Source organism: Medicago sativa, chromosome 3, assembly GCF_051527215.1.
Source record: "Medicago sativa cultivar Bolivia chromosome 3, Bolivia_mono, whole genome shotgun sequence".
In the NCBI taxonomy this organism is placed as follows: Eukaryota; Viridiplantae; Streptophyta; class Magnoliopsida; order Fabales; family Fabaceae; genus Medicago; species Medicago sativa.
In genome coordinates, this window is record NC_140751.1 from 76,247,331 (window position 1) to 76,268,057 (window position 20,727).

The 20,727-nt window shown below is 33.6% G+C and overlaps 3 protein-coding genes across 5 annotated transcripts; all 3 read right to left on the reverse strand.

Moving 5' to 3' along the window:
* Window positions 1-4,822: 4,822 nt before the first annotated feature.
* LOC146940298 (pachytene checkpoint-like protein) lies at window positions 4,823-11,670 on the reverse strand. 3 transcript variants are annotated; one of them, XM_085753976.1, is made up of 15 exons: window positions 11,149-11,670; window positions 10,998-11,061; window positions 10,707-10,813; window positions 10,147-10,214; window positions 9,495-9,598; window positions 9,291-9,395; window positions 8,986-9,075; window positions 8,813-8,888; window positions 6,896-6,965; window positions 6,739-6,809; window positions 6,470-6,560; window positions 5,874-6,001; window positions 5,617-5,745; window positions 5,380-5,521; window positions 4,823-5,099 (listed from the first exon to the last, which is right to left on the reverse strand). In XM_085753976.1, the coding sequence occupies exons 1-14, from the start codon at window positions 11,285-11,287 to the stop codon at window positions 5,381-5,383; spliced, it is 1,383 nt and encodes a 460-aa protein (XP_085610102.1). In that variant the 5' UTR covers window positions 11,288-11,670; the 3' UTR covers window positions 4,823-5,099; window position 5,380. The 3 variants fall into 3 exon arrangements, with proteins under 3 accessions (XP_085610102.1, XP_085610101.1, XP_085610103.1); XM_085753975.1 differs by having other exon boundaries at window positions 4,823-5,264; XM_085753977.1 differs by having other exon boundaries at window positions 4,823-5,521; window positions 9,504-9,598.
* A 1,389-nt stretch (window positions 11,671-13,059) lies between these two features.
* Window positions 13,060-13,651, reverse strand: LOC146940299 (uncharacterized). The gene has a single exon (XM_085753978.1). It carries the CDS (start codon window positions 13,599-13,601, stop codon window positions 13,251-13,253), a length of 351 nt encoding a protein of 116 aa, XP_085610104.1. The 5' UTR covers window positions 13,602-13,651; the 3' UTR covers window positions 13,060-13,250.
* Window positions 13,652-16,019: 2,368 nt separating this feature from the next.
* On the reverse strand, window positions 16,020-16,589 carry LOC146940300 (uncharacterized). Its single transcript, XM_085753979.1, has one exon. The coding sequence runs from the start codon at window positions 16,533-16,535 to the stop codon at window positions 16,209-16,211; it is 327 nt and encodes a 108-aa protein (XP_085610105.1). The 5' UTR covers window positions 16,536-16,589; the 3' UTR covers window positions 16,020-16,208.
* Window positions 16,590-20,727: the final 4,138 nt, after the last annotated feature.

Below are 20,727 nucleotides of genomic sequence, written 5' to 3' on the forward strand. Positions count from 1 at the left end.
CATGAGAATGAGTAGAGATTGCTTCATTACCTGCTCTTCTGTTTAGAAGATTCAAGCCTCTACAATCATGTTCTATGAAGACATTTTGTGTTCGGCTATCTGGTTTACAATCTATGGTGTTGGGTGTTATGCAGAATTTATTGAGTATTATTGAGAAATTGCATAACAGTTTTTGCTGGCTTTTGGTTGGATTCTTTGCTGGATGCTTATGATTCATTGGCTCATGTTGTTTGGTCCTGGATCGTCAAAAAAAAAAAAGCTTCTAGTCTCTGTCCACTTATGTTTGCCTATGGTTTTGTGGTTACTACTTGACATATATGAGTTGAAGACTTGCAGCCAGATTCTTCTTCTTAGTGGATTACATGTTGTTGCCTACCTGTCTTGGAATTTTAGTTCTGTTTGAAGATCATTTGGTGATTTTCCTCTTCATTTTTTTCTAATTAGCCTATGGCTTTGACTTTTGTCTTGTGCTTCTATCCATGATGGTTAAGCCTTGTTGTGCTTCTGTCATGGATGGTTAAGCGTTGTTGTGCTTCTGTCCAAGGATGGTTAAGCGTCGTTTCTTTTCTTCTTGTGCTTCTGTCTTGAGTTGTTAAGAACTCTTGATGGTTAAGCGTTGTGCCTTAATTGGCTTTGTTGATGATTGCTTCTGCCGGATGGTGGTTAAGCGTTGCTTTGATGCTCCTTCCTTCAATTGGTTCAACCTTGAGTTGTGGTTGCTTCTTGTTGGATAAGCACTTGTTTGATGATTTTTTTTAGCCGATGTGTTCCCGGCATCTTTCCTTGTATTTTCTCATTTCAAGTTGGAAGTGTTTTGAACACCTTCCAACTTGAGGGGGACTATTAGAGATACTAGTTGTAGTAGTATATATACTTGTAATAACCCCATTAGTGGGACAACTTCATCATTTGTAATATTCACTTTTATCATCAATAGAAATAATTTTGAGTTTTCTCTCATTCCTTCTTGGATATCATGTTTCCTAACAAAGTGTGAATAAGAAATTCCTCATTTAGTGTTGAACAATATATATAAACAGTGGCGGAGCTCTTAAAGAGCCCATGGGAGCAGTGGCTCCCTCCCCCCACTAAAAAAAAATTAAAATAAAATTACATAGGTAAATACCATAATACATCTCATATTTAAAGAAATTTACTAGACCCTCTCTCATTTGGCTCCCCCTGATTAAGTAAAATTGTATATAGCTTTTATGTCAGTATTTTTTGCTCCCCCTAATATTTTAGGTAAGATCCGCCACTGTATATAAACAAGTGAAGAGAGACTCTTATAAACCACATGTGTGGCTGCTAATGTAATAATCGTTCGGTGTTTTACGTTTTCTTCGTGTCACAAACATCTAGTATATACATTAAAGATTTGAATGTGTAATGTCTTGTACGGCATATGGCACATTGATTTTATTTCATTGTTTTATATTTAGTTTATACGGCAGATGTAAATTATATTATCGAATTAAATATTATCGTATATAAGAAAGATTGTGACCAAAACAGTAAGGAAGTAAAAGAAGAATCTGCAATTCATAAATCTAGAAATGTTATAAATTAGATACAGCAATCGATAGGCTTACATTCACCTGTTTACACTCACTTAACACAACTATTATTCAGATAATAATAATAATTAAAATCTACTCATCTGCAAATTAAGTTGTAGCCTAATAATATAGTAAAGGTACAAAGTGCAGAAATAAATCTGAATGAAACATGAAACCATATGCATGCATGGCAGCACTAGCTGCATATATATAGCATATATGCATGGTTGCACACTCTTCAAATTAAAAACCAAATCAAGAAAAAGAAAAAAAATGAGAAAGAGAGAGCATTAAATTAGTTAAGAATTGAAAAATGATATAATTCGGACCAGGAATGCTTAATTCCCCATGGATGGTTTTAGGCCTTCCACTTCATAATTCTTGTGAGCATCAAGCTAGTTTATGGAGATTTTCAGCTCCCATATCAAACTAGGCAAGTGCTGCATGCTGATGATGATGATGAGAAAGATGAATATGTGAGTTGTGCAAAGTGAAGGTAGAGAAGATCCATGTTGAGATTGATATGAGAGTATATAGAACAAGACATTCTTCAACTTTAACATAATCATGACTTATTAATTGTTTAACAATTAAAAGTACTATGAATAGAGACAGAGAAGAAAGAAAGAGGTACTCATATAGATAGAGAGATTAATTTGTATATATATGAACATGTAACATGTAAGATATATAGGTATATAAATAAATAAGTAACCAGGCACAATAAAAACAGAAAAGGCAGGGTTGTGATGCACGCATACTGTGTGTGGAGAGAAGCTGGCTAATCTTATATTCCCGCATGCAAAAAATTTATCTTTAATGTACAGTGTGGGCACGTTTTCACAAAGATAAAAAGGCAAACAATGAAAGGGATATATAGAGAGTGAAAGGTCTTGTGTTGGAGATCCAAGTAATTAATTAAATATGAAAATGTTTAGATCAACGATTTTGATTTGTGGTCTACTATCAACCGATACTTGAAAATAGTCTGAAACTCTAATGATAACAATTTTATTTTCAGAACGTAGAAGTTTATAGTACTCTCGTCTTCACGAGATGATGAATTAATTAGTGTTGGGTTGACAAAAACAAAGGAAAATGAATAAGTGTTATTTAAAACTCGACTCAAATTTGTTTTTCCTTGTTTGTATCGAATTAACACCGATTAGATCATTGTCTCAGCCATTCGTCGATCTTTTAAAATTTTGATTGGTTTTTGAATACCATTCCATTTTAGGCCACTAGATAGTCCACATTAGAATTCACTAACTAAGTATTCTTTTTGTTGGCAACTTGTGTTAAAGGCTGCTCCCTGATCTCCGAATAGGTGTTTGTCTTTTTTGGCTTTTCTTTTCCTTTATCTTTTGGTCGGTTTGTGTCAAAAAAAGTATTATAATTTTTTGGAACACTTTGCTTGTAAGTGCTTGCTGTAGCATGCATGTGGGCTTTGTCTGAAACTTAATAAACAAAATATATAAATTTTTACACATACATAGTGATCTGAATCTTGATCTGATCTGATCTTCATCAACCTACTTTGTATGTAGAGAATTGGTGGTGAATACACTTTGTGGGGGAGAATGATGTCTCCCCACATGTCAGTGATACTGGTACCTCTACCATGTATACTTCTAAATTAAAAATAAATACACAGGATGAAAAGAGAAAGTCCTTGCACATGGAGCAAGTCAGTTATGAATGAGAATAACATTTTTTAAGGATAATGTTGCAGTTAAATAATTGTATTAAGAATTAATGACATGAGCCAGCCAAGTCAGACAATTATATAGTATGCTTTAATTTGGTGATCTGCATATTAGTTTAGGATCTTGTTGCATACTGAATTAAAGAATGTTCTTTTTGAATTAAGAATGACAATGGAATATTAATATAAATGTAACAAAAAAGAAAAAGTGAAAGCTTGTATGTAAGTGGAATCTTGATTAATATATGAATCTTCATGTGCCATAATGAATACTTTGGACTCTGATTATTAGAATCCATCAATTCAGGTTGAATATGATCGCGATTCAACTAAAGAGTGTGCCAGTTCCTTATAGCATCAACTTTAGGAATTTCTAGCTAGCAAAAGTAGAGATGGAGGCCAGACCGTTTTTTACGGAGAAATTAATGAAAATGTGTTCAATATAATGAAAATGTATCTCTACCATAATTTATAAGGAAAATGCTAGATATCAAGAATGGATTTTCTTGATGAATTCAAGAATGACATGGCAAAATAATCACCCTTAGATTTTAATCTTATTTATTAAAGTTTCAAAAAAAAAATACATAACACCCACCACCCCATGATTTCCGGCTAGGCTGAGATTTTATTGGCTAACATTAATTTCAGGACAATTTCTTGATAAAACCTTTCTTGATAAATAGCATTGCTCAATATATAAACTAGTTAGAGATGTAGCTGTCTTGACAAGAGCGTGGGCAATCTCAAATGTCTAATAAATTAGAGTGTTAAAAAAAGTTGAAAAATAAAGCTCTAAAATGATGTATGATGTTTCCAAACTCTGAAATCGCTTGAGGCCAAAACTTGTAAATCGACATTTTTTACAGAAAAACCTCGTTAAACAACTTGATGTACATCTTTTAAAAAAAAAACAAAAAAAAAATACATCTTTTAATAGAATGGGCAATTTGATGTACTAACAAAAAAAATGATTTAAATTTTAGATCTGTTTTTTAACCATATTATAGTTGTGAAGTATCATTTTGGACTGGCATAATCCTTGTTTTGCTAAAATATGTGTAAGCTTTCCCGGGGAACAACGCTTGGCCAAATGTGCATGCCTCTACGCACGAGCCGGATTAGTCGTCCACCATTGATGGGTCGGAAACCGGTGTGAAAGCCAAAAAAAAAAAAAAATGTAAGCTGAAAACAAGGATTATGCCATCATCTTCTTCTCTCTAGTCCTAGCCAACCACTACACCTTGTTCAGGTCCCGGGTGTCATTTTCATGGGAACGGGTTATCATATCAAAACTTGGCGTGAAAGACAAAATACAATCTTGAGGCTCCAAATCCAAATTGAAATCCAATAGTGGCTAGGACCAACCACACAAATGTGCTTCCCTTTTCCCTTTTCCCTTTTTGGTTAGCAAAAGAAGTCAAGTCACGCAACGTTTTCAAAAGAGCATTTAAGCAGTCATTTTAACCTCCGTTGAAATTTTACTGTTTGCATCTGATTAATTCAATTTACAAACATCATCACAAATCATTTTCAATATCCAGACCAATGAGGAAAGTAAGGAAAGCTTTAGCAAAATTATATCATAATTTATAACAAATTTGTACTTGTAATGCAAGCTGCCATATAATTTGAAATTGACATTGGTTTCGGTATTGACTTCTTGCCCCTCTTGAACAAAAGCTAGCTATAACCATAATGCTAAATTTGTAATTACTGGTGGCCTATTCTCTGGTTTATAATGAACTCCATGCATCACCTTCATCAATTCAAGTGCTTCACTGGCAATATGGAATCCAATACATGACCGTCTATACTCATAAAGCATGCAAGTCCTGTTAATACAGATCACTTATTCTGTGAAAACAAGTCCTAAGACTCCGGGACACTGATCCCATGATTGAGCCTAAACTCGTTTAAGATGCTAAGGTAAACAGTTTTATGACCCAACTTAATCTCCCTGAGATCAAGTAAGTTAGTATTGCTAGCTCCTGGTAACTCTGTATAATAAATACTAGTGTATCACTGCTACATCAACATTTATCGCACTAAAATGAAGTGGAAATAAGCGGTACACTTTTAATTGAACAACTATTACTTGGAAGCTTCGCTTACATTAGTCAGGAAGCTCAGAACGCTCCCTCTTTGCTGTATCTATCATTGTACATAAGAACTTGATAGGATTGCAATCAAAAGGATTTGCAAGTGCAGCATGTGCCAAAAATGGAAGCTTTCTGAGAGACCTTCCACTCATTCCCTGTGGACAGATCAAACACAGCAGTTATTGAGAAATAAAGGTTGACCTAAAGATTGTGAGGTTAAAGATCCACAAGTGTTATCTTTTTTTCCTACCTCACATGCCTCTGCAGTTTCAACTAATTTCTTGCACAGTTGCATGAATGTAGTAGCTTCATGAAAATCTGGTGCGTTCGTTCTCTGTTTTGCACTAGCATAATTTGGAAGCACGATATTCTTACAATCCTAACCAAGTCAGCATGATTATCCATTAGATTAACAAACTAAAATATCTGAATCCAAATAAAGATTAGATTATTAATGCCTTTCATTTTCGAAAAAGATTCCGGGAGAAGATTGAGACCTATCTGTACCTCAAAATTAGTTAATATCCCTGTACGCATAAGTTCCTGCACACAAGACCTTAATATTTCATACCGGGCTTGAAGAGTTGGTGGGCCAACATATGCTTTGATATCAGCTCGATCAACAAAAGCAATATCTGCAATGAAATTGATAAAATTGTATGATCTGTGAAATTTGTAGTATACGTTTCAAATGAAAATATACTGGGGAAGTGGATCATGAAGAAACTATTTTAGGAAGACATTGGAGTGGTGTTCCTAACTAGTGGAAAAAGGTTTTTCTTGTGATGTGCTTTATGTTAAAGTAAGGTTAATTCCAGATCCAGCCATGTTATTGTTTGTCTGATGCTGGCAACAGAAGTCTGTGCTTAATAATTTAGCAATTTGACTTTCATTCAGTGCATTCCCATTTTTTTTACGGTCATTTAATCACTAAATCCTCATTAAGGGAAGCTAGATCTTCAGTTCTCAAATAAAAATTAGACTGATGTATAATGACAAGGACAGATCTAACTATCAATATAATATTTATGGGAGAGAACAGCAGATAACTTACAAGGACATAAGCTGCAAAATTGAATGATGAGAAAGTGATATAGGCTTACCGATAGCAGCAGTAATGTTGGATGTGGTTAGAATTATCACATTTGGAGATGATTTTAACTTATCCATCTGAGTTAATAATGCATTGACAACCTGAAATTGAATATTCAGATTGAACCCATATTATTACAGACACCCATAAAGAAGTCATTACTTCTGAACTAAATTTTTACATGTTTGTGACGATGTGCAACAATCTATCGCATTTTCAAAAAATCGTGGGGAGGGAGGGAGTTTATTCATGCAGGGGGCGCAGAAAGGAGAATTTTACCCGAATAGAATCAGAAGGTTCGGAACCAGACAAAGCAGCTTTTCTAGCAGCAGCAAGGCTTTCGACTTCATCTGCAGGATCGCAAACATATATAAGTAAGTAGACTTATAAAAATATACACATGCAGTAAGTTGATTTTTCTTCAATTATGCCTCACCGATCAAAACAAATACCAGATTGCCTTCTTCCTCTACCATTTCTTGAATCTTTTGGAAAAGTTTTGCTACCTAGAAAAATAAAGAGACACCGTTACGCATTTGACACAACAAAACTACAACTTTGGTTCATGTATAGTATATTGCTTTGTTACAGTTCGTATGTTCACCAATTGACTTATTAATCTCTGTGATTCAAAATTCCTTAAATTCCAAAACAGATAGTCAAATGATACTATTAAGAGATTATTGGACTATAGTTAAGGGAAATAACATAATTTATGACTAATGATTCCAAATGCCCACCTAAATGATACATGTAATTTACTAGTTAATCATACATTATTTTTCACACACACAAACACACATATAATGAACAGAAAATATTATCCAGGGAAAAATGGCAGACTACATAAAAATGTTTGCAGTATCCATAGTAGGATTATGTGGCCATTTGGTATACTTTTTTTTTTTTTTTTTTCTTGAATACATGTGATTAAACATAGGCTAAGCATCTCAATGAACTAATATTGATTACAAACTGCTGACTGCAAATCAACCGTGCCCTAACATGTGGCATCCTCTTGATAGTTAATATGCTTCATGGAGTTTAGATAAAAAATAAAATAAAATATAGAAATTCAATGTCGAGTATGTATAGATGTATAGTATACTATGCTACAGCCACTTATTTCGTTATACAAGAATCCCTGGTGGTTGGTTCAATGGTTGGAATTGACCTAGTCATGGTGGGAGTTTTGTAGAACCTGGTTGCCCTTTTTAAAAATAAAAAATATATATATTTTCTTTTTCATCCTGTATGGGTAATCTATTGTGTAATAAGTTTTACTGCCATTTATTGTTAGTATGGTAGTAGAGGCAGAGGAAGACCTAGAAAAACTATAAGAGAAACTATTAAGAAGGATTTAGAGATTACTGAGTTGGACCGAAATATGGTTTATGATAGAACATTATGGTGTAATTTGATCCATGTACCCGACCAAACTTAGTGGGATAGGGTTTGGTTGTTGTTGTTCTATATGATTATGGTAGTACATAGGTTCAGAGTTTCAGGCACCATAAAAAACCATCCAGCATCATCTTCTGCTTAAGCAAGCATCTACTGCAAACTTTCTTTTTTGCAGACCAATGTCAAAACCGATACAGTATGCCTTGCAAAACCAGACTAATAATAAGATGTAATAAATGGCAACTTGATGCTTCAATTCCGAAAGTACCAATCACAATGAAGATGGTGTTGACCATTTTTTTGCTTTTTAATACAAATGTTAATGCTAGTCTGCAAATGTGTATGCTTTTGTATGGCGTGTCTTTATACACCGATGAACCTATTTTTCCTGAATACCCTCCCACAGGAAATCAAAACACTTTATCAATGCACGGACAATACTACCAAGTCCAGGATAAAGATGGCAAAAAAGGATATTATAAACTAAGTCGACCTCCCAGCATAATAATCCTCTAAGAATGTGTCTTCAAACATAAAGTTGGTAATTTTTATCCATCATATAAAGGTAGAATGGGCATATGAGCAACCTTAACCAATGCTAGCTAATAGTTAAAGATCTGCATCACTACCCAAACTCAAAAGTTATGCCCATACCACTGGGATAAACAGGATTTTCATATCTTCTGGATGAAATTCTAACTACCAAACAGTGGATTTTCCTAGCTATTTGAGTCAATCCAATCCTTTGATCAAGCTTGATATCAATTTGAAGCGACACGGGTGAGTACGTAAACTCTATGCCCCCAGCCCACATAACGTGAAACTGATTGCCAAGCTCACCAATATAATAAACATTGAAGTTAGTAGGCAATAAAAGCGTGAATTACAAAAGGTCAATAAGAAATATACAAAAATGACAGAAACTTAAAGTAAAGGCATACATGCATACCAGCTTCCCACTTTCGGAGAACCATTTACTGAACAAAGAATGTGCATTCACTTCAACAAGCTGGGCCTGTGGGAATCTGAGTGGGAAAAAATGGTAGGTAAATTTGTACTCCCTTCATTTACTTGTTTTCAATGATAAATATGATTAAGAGTATAAATAATAGATCAATGCACCTCGAATTGAATCGGATTGACAGTTTCTGAGCTAATGCTTTACATAAAGACGTCTTTCCAGTCCCAGGGGGTCCATGCAAAAGAATTATGCTGCAAATAATGACAAATCCTAAAAATATTAAGATATGTTCATAGGTAAATCATCTCATCTCACTCATACTGACTCATGTTCAACTATCATTTTATATAAATGCATAATATATGTAGAGATACGATATTTTTCAGGAACATATAATCATATCAGTAAGTTGTGATCACAACATATAAGGCCAATACAAAAATAAATACATATCTCTAGAACTCACCGGTTCCATGAAACAAGGAATGGATCAACTGCCTTTTCAGTGAAGAGTAAAGCACTTGCTGCATACCGCAGCAACCTTTGCTTTAGACCAGATTCATATATTAGGCTGCAAAAGCAATGGTAAATGGTGCAAGGTAAATTAATTAAAATTTTATCAAGAAAACTATAGTTGAGGGAAAATCACAAACTACAAAGAAGTAAGAACCTTTCCCACATGCCATCAAATTCTTTTGCAGGAAGAATCCATTCATTGAAGCTAGAAGACTGGCCATCAGAGCTGATATCCTCACACGGTCCTTCTTCGCTAAGCTGTCAAAGCAAAATACAGACAATATTCAGAAAGCTCTGAACCACATTAACAGAACAAAGAGATTCTAGACTAAGCAAAGTACAATTAGAGGGATGATGTTGATGCATAATGGAACATTGCATGTTACAGCATTAACATATTGTAATATCATTTTATCTTCTTTTTTTCCTTTGTTTACTATATGCATGTTTCTATTATATCAACTTTTGTTACTTTCTCTTTTCGGTTAGAAACCATTCTAGAAGCTGTGGGTCAGCACCTTCTACCATGAGCTGATTACAGATTCTGCTTATGTGTCGTTGTAATGGGGGAAGTTTATTATGGGTTTTATCTCTCATGAGACTGTGTATGGAGCTGTGCTGTTTAGCCAGCAGATGAACCGATTGAAGCTTATCACCTTTTGGATTTAAAAACACAAAGGAAAAACCATAGGACCATATATGCTCATTGAATATATTAGTCAAGCAAAGATATGGCAACTTAGGAGAACTAAGACTGCAACATAATATATTGTCGATGAAATAAAATCAACACTAATCAGTATCACCTGAAAGACATGTACTACAGGCTTGACTTGCCAGAACAAAAGAACGTTATCATTCTGCATCCCTTCACCTATAAAAAATAAAAAGTTACTAGCATCAGAATCTGAGAAGCAGCAATTGATCAGTCTATATTGTCTAGGGAATGCATTTATGTTATTCTTGTATTTTGAACACTACCTATCTTCCATATTGACATACTAATTGCTAAATCACTCAATTCAACTCGTATAACTCAGACATTGTTTGGTTACACAGCCAGATTCCCACATTTAGTCAAAATTACTCCAAAAAAAATCGTTTAAAGTGAAGCTCTAATTACTAATTACTAGCTTCTCAATTTCACAACAAAAGGGCATCTGGACGTGCGGCAGCCGTGAGTAAACGTAAAATCAAACACATCATAAGACAGTCTTAATGGAACTTTAGATTGGCAAAAATAAAAATGATACTTTAAAAATCAAATCATTGAGTTCCATATCTTGCCACTCCATAATGATAGCAATAAAATCAACAGTTAACCACCATACAAACAATTGAAAATAAACAAACAAAAGATACAGACCTGTATCACAAACGCAAATTCTTTGCACATTATCTGCAAGAAAGGGTTCATCAAGGGGAACAGGAATCGGTCCACCATTATAGCTCAAACTCCTCTTTTCAAGCATCCTAAAAAACCAGTTGAATTATCATAAATTCACCAAGCAACACAGAACCCGATAGAATAATTAAAATTAGTTCAATTTAAGTCTCCAATTACCCCCTCACACAAAACTAAAACCACAAAGAAAATCAATTTCTATAAACCCTAGAAACTATAACAAAATAAAATAGAAGCGAGATAGATTATTACCCCTCAACGGCGGAACGGACATCGTGAATTGAAGCTGTGCTGGAAGGTTTTAAGCAAACCTCGACTATAATAAGCAAAATGAAAAGAAAATTAGTTGAGAAATTGGAATCTATAGAATAGAGGAAGATAAGATTAGAGAGAGTGGAAGTACCAGGGACGAGAATTTTATCCTCCGGTGGAAGAGGAGGAGGGGGAGATGGTGGTAGAGGTGAACGTTGGGAAGCTACGGCGCCGTTTTGGTCGGTCGTAGGGTTTTGCTCCGTCTCCATTGGAGTAGGAGAAGTACTCATTTTGATGCTTGCGAGTTGCAACTGGGTGGGTCTCTGAGAACGAAGGGGGTAAGAAAAGTGGAAAATTGATTTGAATGAGGGTTTTCTTTTAATTTCGGCGGGAAATCAAAATCTCAATGCCCATGACTTGACTTCTACTGCCACTTGTACTTTCCAAAATCTGGTAAAGTCACCGTGAAAGTAGACATCATTTACTATGGAAATTTGTCCAAAAAACAAATCTTAAAGTCACTATGAAAGTAGGTATATCCCCAGTTTGTCCTTGTTGTGGGATCGAGGATGAGATGATTCTTCATGTGTTTAAAGACCGTACTTATGCAACTTTGGTATGGATTTGTGACTTATACATTCTGATTGAATAATTGACTCTTTTTTTTTTTTGAGTAATGATATTTTGACATCCATTTGATGACAACTTTATTGACAACCTTGTTTTTCTCACTTCTTATTGGTCAAAAACAATGGAAAGAGAAAAAGGAAGAGAGAGGATAACAACATCATGTGAGTATGAGAGAGAAAGTTGTCCAAAAGTTGTCAAAAAGTGGTTGTCAAAATATCATTTCTCTTTTTTTTTCCTTTGATTGCGGGAATCGGGTGTTTACCAACCTTGATAAGCATTGGAACAAAGAGTCCAACTCTAAGTGGTGGACAAATTTTATGACTACTTGCTAGTATTTATGGAAGTTACGGAGCAAAACAGTCTTTGAGAAAATTTCCAGAGACCGGATGATCACAAATATCATCCAAAAGTTTACTAGTAATATTGAAGATTGTACTCATAATCATTTTAGATGGATACTCGGCACACCAAAACAATAACAATTTATATTGGTTGTAAATGTTATCGAGAGGGATGGGTCAAACTCAATCATGATGGGGCGTGCAAAGAAAATGGAGATCGTTCGGATTGTGAAGGTTTGCTTTGGGATGCTAACGGAAGATGGATCAAAGGTTTTGTTCGAAAGATTTGCTTTGGGGTATGTACCTGGGTCTAGAGTTTGCTTGGAGGGACGACATTTCTCAGTTGTGCATTGAAAGTGATTCAAAGTTGCTTATTGACATGGTGACAAATTGCAAAATGAATGGGACAACCCCTGTGTTCATTCTACTCGAAATATATTGAATCGTAATTGGCGTATTCAGATTCATCACACTTGAAAAAAAAAACAACTTAAGTGTTGATTGTCTAGCCAACTTCAACCTTACCTTGGATTCTTGGAATTTTATTCTTTTGGAGACCTCTTCTAGTAAGTTCAATAATCTCGTCTCTCATGACATTTTTGGACCACTATGCCTAGAAATCTTCGATTAATTATTTAGTTTTCCCTTTTAGCGGTCTAAGAGGAATTGGGTCTTCAAACCAACACCAACCCACCTAACATATTTCTAAAATCAATTCTAAAAAAATAAAATATTTTATTTTTAAAAAGATAGTAAATTGTTCTTACTATCATCATTATTTTTACACAAATACATGTTATTCTTTGTATGTTGCACTTGCACCTAAGTATGATTTTTCATTTCAGGATGAGAGCAACTTAAGCATGTGTTTGGAAGCTTACAATATCACGGTGAATTGTCATGCTATCCCAGTTATTATGTCTTAAAAACTCTTTTTTGTGGTTGATATTTAACTTACTGGATTCTCATGAGAATTTTCGTATTCGGATTAGTTGACACAAGTTTTAATCGTGTAGGGTTTGAACTTTGAACAGTAACACTCTTAAGAACAAAAAGTTTAGACAACAAACATTAAAATAACCCATGGCATGTTAATTAATTTAAATACATGTTATAGATATGCTTCATTAATTATTTATTGATACAAGATTTATAACATAATAATAACGGCTAACCAAGCAAGAATTTATTTAATACAAACACACCAGTAATCATATGTTAACATAGCCTGCCTAGCAAATTAAGTAGCCAAATATATCACACGACAACATCAACAAGCTTACTATGGCCTGAATGTCTTCCATTTCTGCAATTCAAGACCACCTGGTCTATTCCTTCGTGGATAATTTTGATTGGTTTCAACATCAACGCCCTCTTCGATTTCATAGATCACTTTATCACCATACCTAACCTCAGGCACTCGTTCATACTCCACCACTTCAACCCTCTCACGGATCACAGGGTTGTGGTGGTGGTGATGGAGGCCAGGGGATCTCTCGATCTCATCTTCCTCATACATAACCCTCTTGTTGAAGGCCATCTCAGCATTTGGGTAGCGAGGGACGTCGGTGAGAATACTCGGCTCCCTTCTGACACCTGAAATGTGGGAGAGGTAGTCCTCGGATCTCAACATGATCTCTTTCTTCTTTGTTTTTAGATAACACTTGCTTAATTACTGCCTCAACCGTGGATGTATTTATATCAACAAATATATATGGCATATGCTATTTGTTATTCTCAATATTATTCAAAGTGATAATAATAATAAATTGAATCTAATTCCTTTCATGCACCTGACTACAGCCAACAATTGCTAAAAGGAGGATACGGTGGGGGAAAAGGTGTGTGAAGACAATGTAGTTCATTGTTCTTTGCATGTTATATGACCAATTTGACGCATTGTTTCAAAAGAAGAATAATGGTAAATTAATAAGAGACGAATGGAGGTTCATCCAATTGATAAGAAGTTACTCATATCTTACAAGGGTGTGAGTTTAGTCCCACTACCACAGGTATAATTCATTGTTCTTTGCATGTTATATTATATGTCATTGTTCTTTGAGTTTGAATCATGTTCTGTCCCTAGACAACTTGGTTAATCAACTAACCTACATTTTTATTAAGAGAAGAAAAATATTCCGAAGGTGCGGCTATTAAAAATACTCAAATTACAGGGCAGTTCTTTTAACAATTGGCATAAGAATCTTGATAATGATATCAGGCTTTTTCCTGTTTAAGAACTTCATTTGGATGGTAGGTACAATTATTTGAGAACCTAATAGGAAAATGATCTTACTTTATTTTAAAAATGTCAGTTCATAAAATTCTTTCAAGATGCTACGCGCATTGCTTTGGACAAATATCACGAGGCCTTCTAGAACATGGAAGTGACGAATTAGGATTTTCTTTTTTTAAAGAGAATTTGGAATTTTATGTTGTGGTATTAAATTTACAAATAATATTGTTCTTTTAGATGACAAATAATATTGTTTTCACTTGAATTATAAAATATATAAATCCATGCTATTTTCTACGACACGGTCATCTAGTTTAATGCACTTTATATTAATATTGCATATGTGACATCTAAAGGATATCATTTTTTTTGTTTAGTTCTAATAGTCGTGTGTGATTACTATTGCATTGTCGACATCTAAAGGATATCATTTTTTTTTGTTTAGTTCTAATAGTCGTGTGTGATTACTATTGCATTGTCATTCAAGAGGATGTGTATTATATTTAGTTTATTATACATTTTGATAAGTTATTACTGTTGTCGTTAATTAACGGTGTTTTATACGTAAATTAAAAAAATAATATAATAGAAACATGACCCATGCATTCGCACAGATCTTTTACTGGTTATTACATATTTGTGTGTACGAGAGAGATTTAAATCTTAGGGGGTATGTGCAGTGGCGGAGTCACTCATGGGCCAGGGTGGCCATGGTCCACCCCAACCTTAAAAAAAATCATTTTTAATAGGCATATATACAAAAATTATAGTATGATATTATATTATATATATTTTATCTTGCACTAGAAATCTTAATTGGACAGCGTGTTCCAGCAATTAGACCAGCATCTTGCAAGCGGGTTCACTTAAAAAATTCCTTACCACCATTTTTTTTGAAGGAAAAATTCCTTACCACCATGGTAACAACCTTTTCATCAAAGAAGTTGCTTTTAACAATATATATCTAATGCTATAGTTTTCATCAACAATAAGTGTGAATAAAGCACAATTCTTTTTACAATTAAATTAAAAGTACATGTCTAATATAATAAAAATTATATAATATTTATGTTAAATTCATTTAGTAATTTGAAAAGGGGTTTACATTTAGAGACAAAAATAAAGTCAAATGGGTGCTTAAATATAGGGACGGAGGGAGTATATAATACATAAAGTCGATCATTAAATACTTAAAGTGTTACTTTACGCTCATTAAAGTCAATCATTAACTTTTATGTTGCAAAGAAACAAATTTATCAATTTCAACCGATTTCAATTTCAATTTAACAATGTGTAATGAACAAGAATGGTTGAAATTGACAAAGGAAGCAAAATTAAGTAACAACTGGACAAGAAAAGTGGACTTATTAAGGTATCAATTATGTATCATATGTATATATTTCATTGTCTATTTCTCTATATTATCATTTATTAAGTTAATATCAATTCCTTTAAACCAAATAAATGATATGTAAAGAGAAGGTGTAAAATTAAGAATTTTGTCATCAAGACGTAACATATATCTAGAAAATCAAGTGATTTTGCTCATATAAAAAAATCCATGCTATAAAAAAAAATGGGGATGTCATGGCCCCCCTTGCGCCCCCTGGTTCCGCCATTGGTGGGGGTATAGAGTTGTGGGTGAGGGCCACAACATTAATTATCACAAGGGTCAGGGCATGCATCAAGGTTCAAAGAGCGTTTACAGACTTACTTACAAAGACTCGCAAATTTGGTTGACACAAGTTTTGATTGTGTTTAGTTTGAACTTGGAACGGTGACACTCTCAGTAGCAAAAGTTTAAACAACAAATAGTACAATAATCCATCACATGTTCATTAATTTAATGCATGATACATATATGCTTCATTAATTATTGATACACGATTTATATAGCATAATAACGGCTGGTTAAGCAGGAATTTATTTAATTAATACAAACACACACTGGTGATCATATGTTAAGATAGCCTGCCTTGCAAGTTAAGTAACCAACAAACAAGCTTATGGCCTGAATGTATTCCATGAGTGACCATTTGACCTGTTCCTTCGTGGGTAATGTTGATTGGTCTCAACATCCACGTCCTCTTCGTAGATCACTTGACCACCATAGGGCCTAACCTCAGGTACACGTTCATATTCCACCACTTCAACCCTCTCAATGATTTCAGGGTTGTGGTGGTGGCGGCCATGGCGTGATCCTTCAATCGCATCCTCCTCATAGACAACCCTCTTGTTGAAGGCCATCTCACCATTTGGGTAGCGAGAGTATTCGCTAGGCTCCCTTCGAACTTCTGAAATGTGGGTGTGGTAGTCATTGGATCTCATCATTGTTTCTCTTGTTTGTTTTGTAGATGACTCTTGCTTAATTTCTGCTACAACTATGATATTGAATTTGGTAAGATGGTGTATTTATATCAACCGATGTATATGTCGACATATATTCTTTATCCTTAATATTATTCAAAGAGATAATAAATTTTGAATCCAATTCCCTTCATGTACATGACATTTAGCCATCAATAGCTAAAAAGTGGATGCGGTGTGGGAAAAGGAGTGAGTGTATAATGACATTGCAGTTCATTGTTCTTGGCAAGTTTAATGATCAAATTGACGTGTGAATTATTTCAGTAGAAGAATATTGATAAAAATCAACAATTGGAGGTTGGTCCGGTCGATAAGAATTAAACTCATATTTTACAAGAGCGTAGACTTAGTTTTCCTACAGTCTGCAGCATAATATATTATTTATGTACGCGTTTTTTGAGTTTGAGATTTGTCTTGACTTTAATCCGTCCATTTAAAAAATCCACATAAATTTTAATTTACAGAAGTAAAATATTCCGAAGTACGGCTATTAAAAATACTCAAATTATAGAGGTAATTATTTTAACAATTGGCATAAGAATTTTAATATCAGGCTTGTCCTTGTTTAAGAACTTATTTTGAATAAGACAGATACAATTATTTGACAGCATAAAAGAAAAAGATTTTACTTTATTCTCCAAAAATGTCAGATCATAAAATTCTTTCAAAATGCTACACGTATTGCTTGGGGACAAAATAATCACGAGGCTTCTAGAGAATGCAATTCTAGCCATGATCTGCTCATGAAAGAAAGCATTTTATCAGAGTATGGAATTCCAGCCTAATGATCTCCTCATGAGGCCTTCATTTGATCAGATAACTTCAAAATAATATTATCATTTTTTTACAGAATTCAAATTAATAATATGATATAATTCAAATCACAACTTCTTATATTATCGGTCCCAATTATCTCAAAAGGCAATTACTGTCAACTAATATACACCATATTTTACAGTGAATTTTATTTATTTATTAATTATTTCTTCACTATAAACATGCATTTTATAATTTAGATTTGGCTTAATAGATGCTTTGGTCCCTTAACTTATTTTTGAATTTCATTTTGGTCCCTTAACTTTAAACTGTCTCAATTTGGTCCCTTAAGTATCTCTTCGTTTACCAAAGTGGTCCCTTCCGTTAGTTTTCCGTTATGTTTAATAAAAAAAGTTAAATGTGGTACACGTGTCATTTTGTCATTTGTTGAGAACTTTTTTTTTTTTTATTTCCTTCATCTTCTCCATACAATCCTGCATCTTCTTTCTTAAAAAAATGAAGAACACAAACCAGAATTCAAAGAAAAAATAAGGGAAAAGTTTGGATTTTTGCGTCAATAAATTATTAATAACTATTTTCATCTCTCGTTCTAGATTATTCTTCTTCCCTAATTCAAAATTGTTCTTCTCTCAATAATTTCATAACCGGTTGTTCAAAATTCTTCTTCTCTCAATTGTTCTTCTCTCAATTGTTCTTCTCAATTGTAAAATTCTTCTTCTCTCAATTGTTCTTCTCTCAAATCTCTCAATTGTTCAAAATTCTGAAATCTCTCAATTGTTCTTCTCTCAATAATTCAAAATTCTTCTTCTCTCAATTGTTCTTCTCTCAAATTATTAATCGGTTGTTCTTCTGTTGCGTGTAAAATATAGGGAAAAGTTTGAATTTTTGCAAGCTTTTGTTATTCTTGAGCGTTTAAAACCCATTCTCGGACACCCATGTAACCGCGTAAACCGATTAAAGGTGAGAAAGAAGATGCTGCAGAATTGCTATGGGTTTGAGTTTTTCTTTGAATGTTCATGTTCATATATGATGAAGACTACCATTGGATTAAATGGACCATGATTATATGGGCCGGTTTGTTTCAGATTTTTTCCAAAAAAAATCTATTTTTTACCTTAAAAAAAATCACTTTTCATTTTTAAGCGTTTGTTTAGGATTTTTAGAAAAATCATTTTATCAAAAAAAATATATTTTGACCCTAAAATGAAAAGCTATTAGGATTAGCTTTTTTCAAAATCTATTTTTTTCAACAACAAGGAGATAATACATGTACATATTAGAACTCATTTTTTTTTAAATGGATTTTTATGGATAGTAGGCAAACACAAATGACTTCAGATTTTTTTTAAAATCTCTAAAAAAAACTCTAGATTCTTTTGACACAAAATCTATTTTTTTTTAAGCTGAAACAAACGCATCCTATATATAAAAAAAATAAAAAAATTGCTTCTTCTTCTCACGCTAAGCTTCTTCTTCTCTCTTAAAATGTCACTATTTTTAAAAAGAAAAGAAAAAAACATTAAAACAAAATTAAAACCCAGATTGCATCTTTGTTCTTCATCTTCTCCTTTCTCCCTTTGTTCTTCCTTCCATTCTACCTTGTTCCTCTTCTTCTTTATCAATACACAACCTTCATCTTCTTCACCCCAACCCAATTAGATAACAAACCCCTCAATTTAATCCAACCTCACTTATTCCCTCTTATCCTTCGACATCTTCAACATCAAACTCAAACCCATAACAACACAACAACACTGCATCATCTTTCTCACCTTTAATCTAGGAGTTTTTCTATTGTTGCTCCATTTTTTTTATATGCTGCAGAATTTTTTTATTTTTCTTTGAATTTTGGTTTGTGTTCTTCATTTTTTTAAGAAAGAAGATGAAGGATTGTATGGAGAAGATGAAGGAAATAACAAAAAAAAAAAATAAGTTCTCAACAAATGACAAAATGATACGTGTACCACATTTAACTTTTTTTATTAAACATAACGGAAAACTAACGGAAGGGACCACTTTGGTAAACGGAGAGATACTTAAGGGACCAAATTGAGACAGTTTAAAGTTAAGGGACCAAAATGAAATTCAAAAATAAGTTAAGGGACCAAAGGATGTATTAAGCCTTTAGATTTTTTTGATATACGCTAAACTTTAAGTTTACATTTAACAAAATCTGGCATCAACATCGTATATATGTATACAATTTCCAAAATTTGTATTAATTTTCTTTCTCTTTGGATCATTTTTCTCTCTCCTGGCCCCTGGGTAATATTCACACTCATTTGTATACTGCGTCGGTCGGATTTTATGTGTCTAAATAACACCAGATAACATACCATTAGAGAAAGAGAAATGATATTTGAACAACCATTTTTGACAACTTTTATGATCATTTTCTCTCTCATACTCACATTATCTTTTTACCTCCTCTCTCTATTGCTTTGGTTTTTGTGCCAATATCTCATTTCCTTTGTAAAATTTGAGTTGTCACATATATGAATGTTCAAATAACACAACTCTTTAAGAAATGTAAAAAGGTTCCTTCCTCTCCATAAAACAAAAAAACAAATGTAAATGGTTAGAAAGGGTATTATGGAAATGTGGAGACAGATGAAGTAGGTGTGGGGCATACCAAATTAAATTACCAATCATACGCCTTTGATAAATTACGACACATATTTTTGATAAATTACGACACATATTTGTGACTTTTCTTTGATCCAATTGTGAATTGTCGTATGAGCAATCATCAAACATATATATACTTAAATTTTATCCAACCTTTACTTGAAATATATTAATTAATGCATACAATTTTTCGTGACAAAATGTAGACCAGAAGAAATTCTCAAAAAGTAGCTCATCTCAATCCATGGCCACCATTGCGATATACTCCATATTATATTAATTTTCTGGTCATTGTTTACCTTAGCTTATTGTAATAATAATGTCTCAAACTGGGAATGAATAAGAGAACAAAGAAATGTCCGCTAATCTCATGTGGCCACCATGTATCATGGTGGCATTTAACATGGGAAAGTCTAAAACTTTCCCACCATGGGTCAGTTTGGATTTAGTGGTTTGATCAAAGGAAGACCACAGTATTATCATGTTCTTTCACCACTAGATTTTTTTCACTTTCTCTTTCCTCCATGTCTCTCACGCAACAGGCCAACACTACCACCACCGGTGACTCTCCTTCAAACACAACAATTTCAACTCTCCTTCAACCATTCTACTATTGAACGTCTTGATTTTGGGAAGATGAAATATGGGTCTTTCTCCTTTCACTTTTTTCCTCAAAGTTTTCATTTTGGTTCAAATTTCATTGTTTTAATGAATTTAGTTTTGTAGGTATTTGATTTTTAGTTGCAAGAAT

Excerpts from the sequence above, each read along its gene's own strand:
- LOC146940299 (XM_085753978.1), bottom strand. The coding sequence starts at position 13,601 with ATGTTGAGATCCGAGGACTACCTCTCCCACATTTCAGGTGTCAGAAGG.
- LOC146940298 (XM_085753976.1), bottom strand. The coding sequence starts at position 11,287 with ATGAGTACTTCTCCTACTCCAATGGAGACGGAGCAAAACCCTACGACC. Across the intron at positions 9,076-9,290 it reads TTCCTTGTTTCATGGAACCG|CATAATTCTTTTGCATGGAC; the intron begins GTGAGTTCTAGA and ends CATTATTTGCAG. Across the intron at positions 8,889-8,985 it reads TCAATCCGATTCAATTCGAG|ATTCCCACAGGCCCAGCTTG; the intron begins GTGCATTGATCT and ends TTTCCCACTCAG.
- LOC146940300 (XM_085753979.1), bottom strand. The coding sequence starts at position 16,535 with ATGATGAGATCCAATGACTACCACACCCACATTTCAGAAGTTCGAAGG.